We start from the raw sequence: 10,607 nt of genomic DNA on the forward strand, positions 1-10,607 counted from the left end.
CAACCAAAAGGTTTCCAGAGGTTATCAAATGTCTCCCTGGTTGGGGCGGAGGGGTAGTGCGTAAAATTGCCCTCAACTGAGAAAGTAGAGAAACTCTTGTATGTGGGCATACGGGGATATAATGAGAAAGTTCGTCGCAAAATAATTTGCAAAAGCATAAACCTGGAAACAAGCCACATGTCCATCAACAGGAAGGAGACACACTGTGGAATTTTCATATGGTGGATAAGTATACAGCAATGAAAAGTGATTACTACAGTTGCACACATCAACATGGATAAAGATCACAAACACAAAATTGGGGGGGGTAGAGAAAGAGCAAGACAAGTAATACATCTAGTATAATTAGATCTACATAAAGTCCAAAATGGACAAGAAATAACATTATTTAAAGGAATATTCCTCTGCAGTGAATGTATAAAAATGTGAATTATTAACAAAGTTCAGGATTGTGGTTACCTCTGGGAAGGAATGAGGGGAGGAATCTGGAAGGGCACAGGTGGACTTCCAAGGCATTAGCCGTGTTCTAGTTCACAAGCTTGGTGCTGGGTACACAGGTTTCTATATTATTATGATATACCTTACATACATGCTGTATTATCTTCTGTATACATGAAACAGTTCATAATTTGTCAGGAAGTGATGAGGTCTAAAATAAGGCAGGAAAACAGAGAGAAAGGCAGCAGAGTAAATAATTGGATGAGAGAAAGAGAAAGACAGGGAGAGAGAGGGAAGAGTCAACTTTTAGGTACCTCTTCAAAACGTTTTAAACTCATTTTCTTCATAGATTTGGGGATGAAATCAATTCCTTATCTATAAACACACATAATTCATTGCTCAGACTTCTAAGAAATGTACATTTTATGCCTCAAAGCCGATCCTACTATATGATGTGATTCACGGGACTGGATAATACCACATTGCACAAAACACCATTGTCTGGGAATCCTGCCCTGTTAGACTTGTAAACGTGTTCTCATTTGTATTCCTTGGAGTTATAAGCATCTGAAACTAGGCGGCTTAGAGTAAAAGTGATTCTTCATCACTAACTTTAGTGTCATTAGCATATCCCTAACTCGGACAGAACACTGTTTCCAACTCCGGCACCCACCCTACCCCTCTGTTTTTTCCCAATGGTCACCTCTCAGGTAGTGGAATAAAAGGAGAGTTTTTGGATCAAATCCTTTCAGAAGATGGGGCCATAACCAAGGAAAATATCAGAATACCCTAAGCTTTCCTGGACGAGGCAGAGAGGGACAAGACAGGTCTTTTCCTAGAAGAAGCACAAAGTTTTCAAGGCAGAAGGACTCACTGAAAACATATTTTATACATGAGGATACAGGAAAACCCACAAACACCCAGAGAAGCAGGAGATGCAGGATTTGTCCCTGATTGATTTAGGGACCGTCTGTCAGAGACTCAGAGAAGCCTGATATGTTAGAGCTACAGCAAACCCTCAGAGCAGCAAGCCTGAGCTTCCTCCCTCAACATGAGAGGCTTCAGGTGCATCCATGTGGATAACGTAGCCCACTTGTCCTGTTACCTGGATACGCAGCCTTCACCTCGTAGATACCTCTCAGCCCTGAGAGTATAACACTGACAGTGCCACTCAGCCCTCAGAAGCACAGACGCAGTGAAGAGGAACACACATGTCTCTTGGGGCTTGGGACATGGGGCCACCTGGGGAGTAAATTCAGGGCCCTAGGTAACTGGAGCTCGGTAAGGGCCAGGGACATGGACTCCGAGCATGCACCAAAACAGGCTTATCTCAAAAAGAGGTGTGCATGCGTTTGTCTAAAGTGAACCTCCCGGGACTTCCCTGGCAGTCCAGTGGTTAACACTCTGCTCCCAATGCAGGGGACACGGGTTCCAACCGTGTTCGGGGATCTAATACCCTGCATGCCACACGACGTGGCCAAAAAATAATAATAAATAAATAACGTGAGCCTCCGAAAATTCTTCAGCCCAGGTAAAGGCCTTTAATATTCACTATTAACTATAGTTAATACGCTAACTATATTAACACAGAAATACACACACACACTCCCTGCCGGCATGGCATGAACCATAAGGAACCAAACCAATTTGAGGACTTTCCAGGGACCCTACATGGATAAATTTCTACTTGGACTGTTCTTTCATTAAACAATGGTGACAAAAGGCCTTGTGCCTTTGTTGTTGTTGTTCTAGCCATGAGGAATACTCTGTGTTACTACATGATAACGCATTTTTAAATGTCAACACCAGTGACAGGGGAAAGGGTTGTGGATACCTTACACTCACTTCACTTTAACAGACCTTTATCAAGCATCTACGAAGAAGAAAACACAGTGCTTTAGGAGAGAGAAATCAATAAAAGCCTTTACGTTCCGAACAAGTCAGAAGCTCACACTTTAGGGAGCTGGGGAGATACACGCATAAATAAATAATGTTAATCTACTCTCCATACGCGAGAAACTAGCATAGAAAACAGAAAGCGGTATTGATGCTAACTAGCAAGCTCTCAAGCAGCCTTAACTGAATGTAGAAATAAGGCCTTCTACCCTCAAACCCCTGGTCCTCCCCTTCTCTGATCCTCTGCTCTGCTCAAGTACCACTTCACATTTTTCCCTTAAAGAGGTTCCAGATACTAGGCCCATTTCCTCTTTTAATTTTCTTTAAATTAGGACATATTTCAGACCTCGACAAAGGTCTGAAAATGCGACACCCATGCAACCATCAGCCGTCTTAAGAAACATAAGCTTACAAATAAAATTGAAACCCAGTGTACCTCTCCCCAACTGAATTCTCCGTCTTTTTCTATAGATTTAACCACTGTCTTAAGTAAGTTTATTGGTCTCATACACACCTTTCTGCATACTACATATGTATGCATTACTCCTATGTATGCCTTTTACTACAAATAGATGTATCTATAATCAACCTAGTAATTTTGCATGTCTTTAAACTTCATATGTGCATGGTATCATAATGCTTTTATCGTTTTGGAACTAGGTTTCTCCTTTACCAATTCGTCCCTTCCACTACTGAATCTTTGCCCCTTGTTATAAGCTGAATTGTGTCCCCGCAAAAGACATGTTGAGGTCTTGACCCCCGCAACCTGTAAATGTGACCTTATTTGGAAAGAGGGTATTTGCAGGTGTAATAAAGATCAGATGAGGTCATACTGGATTAGGGTGGGCCCTTAATCCAATATGACTGGTGTCCTTATAAGAAGAGAAAGAACACAGAAACAGAGACACAGGGGAAAACACTATGTAAAGATGAAGAAAGAGAGTGGAATCGTGCATATACAAGCCAAATGAGGCCAAGGATTGACAGCAACCACCAGCAACTAGGAGAGAGGCATGGAACAGATCCTTCCTCCGAGCCTCCAGAAGGAACCAACCCTGCCGACACCTTGACCTCAGACTTCTGGCCTCCAGAACGGTGAGAGAATAAATTTCGGTTGTTTTAAGCCACCCGCTTTGTGGTAGTTTGTTACGGTAACCCTAGGAAACTAACACATCCCTCCCGGAGGCCTTTGTGTCTCAGGCCCCTGAGAATTCTAGTGTCTTCCTCAGTCCAGATCTCACCATCCTGTTCAGTTTACCTGCAATAGTACCAAGTCAGTGAATTAAGGCTGGTCCTACTGTGGGTGTAGTTAAACGTTTCCCCCATTGCTCTAAAGCAGCAGTTCTGAAACTTTAGTGTGCTTCAGTAGCACTTGGAGGACTTGTAAAAACCTGATGGCTAGCAGTCTACCTTCAGAATATCCAATTCAGCAGGTCTGGAGCAGGGTCTGAGAATTTGCATTTCAAACACGTTCCCAGCAGACGCTGATGCTGCTGCTCCATGGCAGGCCACTAGCACCATCTGGTCTCCAGGCAAGCTAGGTCATCCATCAGTTTCTTTCAGTAACATATACTAGAGGCTGCGCCACCATCTCTATTGCCACACAAGTTGTTTATAATCTAATATTTCAATTTATTTGAGGCTGCTATAAAGGGATGTCAAACAGGCTTACCAAATAGTTGAAACAAATCCCTTTCAATGACAGTAAGGTGGGCCGAAATAAATAGAACCAAGATACACTGGAGTCTGTATTATTTATATAAAAAAAAACCCAACTCTGCAGCTTATTCATGTCAAACAAGCTTTTATTTTCAATGTGAACAATACTGTCAAATTTATCTGTCAAAGGTAAGAATAAAGTCAGATGTCAGTTAATATCATTTTGGGATGTTGAATTTTGAAACAACATTTGTATTGTGGGCTAATGAAAACTAGAATATCCGTGAAGAACAAATTCATCTTTTCTTTCGCTGTCCACTTCTTTTTATGCCTTCCAACTGTAGGGTGGGAGAAGAGTCAATTAACAACTGTACACCAATAACATGCACCAGGGACTTTCTAAATAGGAGTCAATATTATGAACATCTATTGGCTCTCCAAGGAGAAAACAAAACGTTTTCTTCTTGTAACCCAGACCCTTGGTTGTCAGGGTGCACAGCATTTCATCACACCAACCTCATCTCTCTCTTGCCCACCACTATAAATGCTAGCTTTTGTTCTTGAAAGGCCACTCTGTGATTTAAATGTCTTTCCCCCTTAAGGGCCTATGCTCCTTACACAAATCATAAATCCCTTATATTCCCAGACCTCTGGTTTCCGTATCTGTAAAATGAGAAAGAGGCTGTTATCAAACATCCGCAGGTGTAAAAATTAAGAAAGGGAGAAAGAAAGAGTGTGTTACTGTGAGAGAGAGAGAGAGATGAGAGAGAGAAAGGAAAAGATGAATGGGTAGAGGAAAAAGAAATTTAGATTGAATTACCAACTCAGTGATAGCCAATAATCTTACTATGGCTAATTTTCTTTTCTTTTGAATAAAAAATCTAAATTGAAGTAATATTTGTGAATTACTCATGAAATGCAGTCTTATTTGAAATCCTTAAATTTTTACTACTTTGTAAGTCAAATCCTTGACTTTTTACTTTCACCTTCTCAAAGGCATTGTTATTCCAAGAGACTCCATTTCTGTGGCCACGTGATGAAGGTACAGCTAGAGCACAGCTTGGTCGCTTTAGCTGCTTCTCCTCGTGGCCACTCTCTAAAAATATAGGTCTCTATATTTTAGACCTCTAAAAAAATACAGGTCTCTATTTCCAGGTCTGATAAATTTCCCATCAGTAGTAGTTTTAAGGCTACAGGACAAACGACTTGTGGCTGTAAATGAAACACATTTCAGAACACACTTCCTTCTATACCATCAAGAATACAAGTACATTAAACTGTATTTCCAAAATTAAACTTCACCAATTTTTTCTTATTTACTTTACAAAAATTATTAAAAACATGATAGATAGCTAGTGAGAAGCAGCTGCATAGCACAGGGAGATCAGCTCGGACCTCTGTGACCACCTAGAGTGGTGGGATAGGGAGTGTGGGAGGGAGATGCAAGAGGGAAGAGAAATGGGGATATAGGTATACTAGAGCTGATTCACTTTGTTATGAAGCAGAAACTAACACACCACTGTAAAGCAATTATACTCCAATAAAGATGTTAAAAAGATAAAAAGTAGATTAAGGATGTAAACAAAACAAAACATAAAGCTGTTAGTAACAGGTATATGTCAGGAATGCTTGCACTATACAATAATACCTGTATTCTCCAGAGCTGCCCTCTGCTGAGACCATATCCAGTTTGGGTCCTTCTTCTGGTTTCTCATTTCCATCCTCTTTCTCTTCATCAGCGTTTTCATACTGATGTTCACTCTCTCCTTTAGTGTCGAATGATACAGACTTTGGCATCACAAGGTGGTGGACAACATTTCCCGATTTAAAATCAGCAGCAGAATCTAGTTCTCTGCCCTCGGGAGGATCTGGAAAAGACAAATATGTCAGAAAATAAATAAAGAAGTAAAAAGAATAGCTGGTCATGTTTCTACTGGTTGATACAACACTTCCATGGCCCTCATACTTCTGCTGCTTGACAGTTTTCACAACATTTTCCCCCTCTTTCCAGTAGATCTCACACACTGTGCTGCTGATTACTTCTGGCCCTTTGGAGAAGGGATCGAAATCATCTGATCCTGAGAGCATGTTTGTATGTTTCTGCCAGAACGTCACTGGAAAATGTTCGCCCGATTTAAAGACAAATTCTACCGCGAAGCTCATTGATTCCTCAACCACTGAAAAGTGCCCCTGTGCCATTTCATCATTTTCTCAGGTCATCCTACTGAGAATCTTTACGTTTTTAGAAGCCCGTCAGCCAAAAGTGAGGTATGCCATTTGTTTGCCCCTCGGGTGGTAGAAGGCAGCATACTTTTTCTCAAGATCCTAAAGGTCTTTAGAGAATTGGGCTTCTACTTGTGCATATCTTGCCTGAAGGTTTTTGAGAGCTTTGACCCGCTGCCTAACCGCCAGAGGCCAGCGCTGAGTGCGGCCTGCCTTTGAGGCCGATGCCCCAGCAGGGGCTGCAAGGGCCTGAGGTCTGGGCCGCCCCTCGCCCGCTTCGGCCCCGTCGTCGGGTCCACATGCCCCAGCCTCCCGGGACTCGGAGGCATCAGCCAGGACCTCGCCCAACCAGAACTCGGCCTCCGCTGCCGCCACTGCAGGTTCCTCTGCCTTCTAGGATGCCGCCCCCTCTGCAGGCTCCCGCAGCTTCCAGGGCGGGGTGCCCTCTGCCTGGTACTCGCCTTCCAGCATCTGGTCCCCTCTCTCTCCCGGCTCCCTGGGCTCCCAAGAGCAGCGCCTAACCACCGCGTGGCCGGCGTGCGGCCGGCCAGGACTCGGTCGTTATAACGAATACGGGGTCTAGAAGGGAAGGGACCGAAACCGCGCGGTGGGGAACTCACAGATACCGCGACCACTTCTGCGCCCTCCTCACCGTCCTCCTCCTCCTCTTTGTCCACATAATTCTCGTCCTCTTCCTTGTCTCTGTCTCCCTCCTCCGCCTCTTCGTTCTTCTCCTCGTCTTCTTCAGCCTCCTCCGCCTCCTCCACTTTCTCCTTCTCTTCTTCCGCCTCTTCCTGCTCTTCTACCAGCTTTACACCCCAGTCCTCCTGGACTATGGGCTGGGCGCCCTGCTCTTCCCACAGGGCTCGCACTTCCGCCAGTAAAACCCTACGGGCGGCGACCCTGCGACCCCGTTCTGCCGGCACCGCTCCTCCTGGGACTGATCCAGGGATGCTGGCCATCCCACTGCCTGCTCTGTTCTGACCACGTGTGGCTGAGCCCCGCTTTTCTGTGGCAGAGATGGCAGGAAAGACGCACCAGTCAGTGCCTCAACCAGAGAAGCGATCCGGCTGCTAGACCTAGTTGGCAAAAATGGCTGCTGCCGAGCTAAGTCTCGCTGCTGGCAGCAGAGCCTGCTGGGACGGGGCGGGTGAGGGGGGCGGGGGTGGTGGGAGGCAGAGAAGATGGCGGCAGACAGCGGAACAGTCTGTGATGGTGGCCTTTGGAGGACTCGTGAAAGGAAGGGTGGGGGGGTGGGGCCCGAGGAGCAGCCAACCATAAGTGTGCCTGGGAGGCCGTTGGACAAGGCGGGAAAGAATCTGATAGGCAGTTGACAGGAGCCAGAACTTCAAAGGGTCAACAGAGAACTGCTTCCACCCCCCCCATCTCCCCCCCCCTCCGTAGGGAGCTCTAAACTCATTGGCTGAAAGGCGAGGATTGACATGTCTGCGATTCAATGAAGTTTCAAGACCCAGCTTCTAGAGTTTGAGACCTTCCTCCCTTTCCTTCCAGGACCTTGGAGTCCCCAATTACCCTTTATGTCCAAGCATATCCGATACTTTTAATTTTACCACTGCCAGCAAAACTAAAATGTCCCCATATAGAGGCACTCTGCTGCACAGGGTGAATTGTTCCCTGATTTCCATCTGGAGATGGCTGGTGCCAATAGGGGCAGAGTCATTAAAAACTGTATAGTTAATATGTCAGCAATAGTAAAAAACCTACCAGAAGAAAGAGAAAAAAAGAATTTGGACATTTTAACATTATTAAAGCTAGTTAGGAAAAAGGTGAGGTGAAATGGATGCACTCAGAACAGAAAGTTGCAGAAGTGTTAACAACAGGAGCTGGAAAGAATTTAATGAACTGCTGCTAAATTAGAAAGGAACAGGACCCTGTAGTTACAGACACCCTTTCACTCCCCACCCCACCTCTTGTTTGTAGAAGAGCTATAGCCTCCCAAGCCTTCCCTGAGTTCCAAAGAGCAAATTTAATCAGAGAATTGAGAAAATGCAGAAAAAAAGGAAAACAGTCAAGCAAGACAAAATAATAATAGTTTGGCCATATGACAAAGTCATGGACCCATAGTTCCTTCTCAAGGGCTATAGATAATAATCTGAGCCATATCCTTGAATTGTTTTGCAGATACTAAAACCTCCACCGGGTGGAAGAAGTTAACTGTGTGCTGAGCACAAGCGAGTAGATCCCAGACAGATTGAAATCAGATTGATGATGTTAATTCCCCAAATACCACCCTGTTACCTCATCACAAACTAATGACAAGGATATCATGTAGGATATCATCACTACCCTCTCCCTCACCCTGCCTTTAAAAATCCTTCCCTGAAAGCCATTTGGGAGTTTGGGACTTTTGAGCATAAGTTGCCCACACTCCTTGCTTGGCACCTTGCAGAAAATGCTGTACGTTCCTTAACCACAACTGGCTGTCAGATTAGCTTTGCTGCACGTTGGGTGAACAGACCCAAGTTTGGTTCAGTAACATATTCACTTCAACGCTCCAAAGAATGAACAAAGAAAGTGAGAGACTTATTTTAAAGGACCAAGATAAGCATGATAGCCGTGGAAAGGCAGGCTTTCTAGAATGATTTCTGAGTCAACAGTCCAAGACTTTTTGCTGCATTCAGCCCCACTTAGCCAAGATCTCAAGTGTACACAATTCTTAAGATTATGAAGGAGTCATTAGGTCTTTTATACTGATTCAATTTCCTGTTGTTACTGGGCAAGCACCAAAACAATTCCTGATGAATCCTCTCGGTTCAGACATACTCCTCCCTGTCCCCATTATGTAGGAACAACTCATATCTCTTCATGGTAATCAGGGTCAACTTGCCCCCTCCAATATAGAAATCTGCTTTATTTGCCTGCTGATCCACTGCCACGAGGAGACTGAAGTGACCAGATGGTCGCTGTAGCTTCAAGTTCAGTAGAATCCAACCTGTATGCCTTACCAGAAACAGTCTGTCTTGAGATCCAGAACACTGAATACGGCAGACCCTAAAGTTTCAGGGATGGGAAGCACACATTCTGCAAGTGTGCTACAGGGAATGATGGTGAGAAGAACTGTTGTAGACACTCCAGAAAGAAAGGATGGACCCCATCCTCCCAGCTAAAATTTGCTGCAGATGTCAAGAGTGCTGACACCAAACATAACACATACTAAGACGGTAGGACAAGGTTTATTCTTTACATAATAAGGCTTTCAGGGAAGAGCAGGGAAGCCTTCCCAGACTGCTCTGAAAACTGCTTGAAAGAGTGGGAAAGGAGACTGATTTCAGGTTTTTGTTTCGGTTAGGGGTGGGGCCAGGGTGAGTGTTCTGGTGCAGAGGTAGGGGCTTGCATGGCTTGAACCTCCTGCTGGCTTCCAAGAAGAGATTACCTGGGATTTCGTGTCAGCTTACCCAGCTGTGGGGTGGAGGGGAAGAGGGAAGGCTGAGTCCTAAAAGTCCTCAGCACTCAAACATCATAAAGGAATCAGACTCATTTTTACGTGAGCCAATCTGATTTTCACTCCTTGGTTCCCAGATTCATATACAGTAGATTTGGCGACATAGTGTCAAATATCAGTTTTTGATTCAGTGCATATACCAGATCCTTGAGGAATGTGTCCCAACTATGCAGAGTGTCGTACCTGCACTGCTGCAATAGCTGAGCTGCTCCACCTGGTGGAATTAAGCCAACCAGAAAGGAGATGTTGTTGATCGGATATACTCCTCCCCCTTGAGCCTGAATGTACCCTAAGGCCAGTCTGTCATCCATTACAAGAGTACAAGGAAGTTTAGACTGATTCTCTTATCTTCCAGACCTTGTGCCACCTCATTGGCTATGAGAGCTAAAGTTACAGGTATGTTTCTGCCATTGTCTCCAGGGCCTGGACACTGATGCCAGGGCTATGGAACCAGGTATCTCCCCAGGTAGAACAGCCCTCTTTGCCTGGTGTCTCTAAAGGTGCTCCAAAGGGTTGCGTCACTTCCAATAACTACAGGGGACAGTGCAGGATTTAAAACATTACCCCTCCTCCCAATGGAAAGACGTTCTGTGGCCCACTCTCCAACACAGACAAGCATATAACCTAAAGGGTCTTCTTACACTTGATTTGGATCACCTTTATATTGGTTTGGTAAAGCCACATGGGCAGTGTTGCTGAATAAATGCAGCTTCAATATCCATACATGCCTCTGGTGCCATGGATGCATCAGGAGAACCATGTGGACTTGTATCAGTAATAATGAAACCAGGTTGTCCTGGTCAGAGTGTTTCTATGAGGGGGTTCGAATTTAATAGCCATGGCCATGGAAGATTTTCTGTTCCCATCTATGTGGATGGAAGGACAAACCTCAGACAATTCAGTCAGCTGCTACCGCCACTTGACTCAA

The 10,607-nt window shown here is 44.7% G+C and overlaps 1 protein-coding gene across 1 annotated transcript; it reads right to left on the bottom strand.

Annotated features, from left to right (window-relative positions):
* Positions 1-4,118: 4,118 nt before the first annotated feature.
* LOC137216302 (uncharacterized) lies at positions 4,119-7,193 on the bottom strand. Its single transcript, XM_067722223.1, has 3 exons — positions 6,869-7,193; positions 5,642-5,861; positions 4,119-4,331 (listed from the first exon to the last, which is right to left on the bottom strand). The coding sequence occupies exons 1-3, from the start codon at positions 7,176-7,178 to the stop codon at positions 4,319-4,321; spliced, it is 543 nt and encodes a 180-aa protein (XP_067578324.1). The 5' UTR covers positions 7,179-7,193; the 3' UTR covers positions 4,119-4,318.
* Between the last annotated feature and the right edge of the window lie 3,414 nt (positions 7,194-10,607).

The sequence above is a fragment of the Pseudorca crassidens genome, chromosome X (genome assembly GCF_039906515.1).
Source record: "Pseudorca crassidens isolate mPseCra1 chromosome X, mPseCra1.hap1, whole genome shotgun sequence".
Taxonomy (NCBI): domain Eukaryota; kingdom Metazoa; phylum Chordata; class Mammalia; order Artiodactyla; family Delphinidae; genus Pseudorca; species Pseudorca crassidens.

Excerpts from the sequence above, each read along its gene's own strand:
- LOC137216302 (XM_067722223.1), bottom strand. The coding sequence starts at position 7,178 with ATGGCCAGCATCCCTGGATCAGTCCCAGGAGGAGCGGTGCCGGCAGAA. Across the intron at positions 5,862-6,868 it reads CAAAGAGGAGGAGGAGGACG|ATCCTCCCGAGGGCAGAGAA; the intron begins GTGAGGAGGGCG and ends TGTCTTTTCCAG.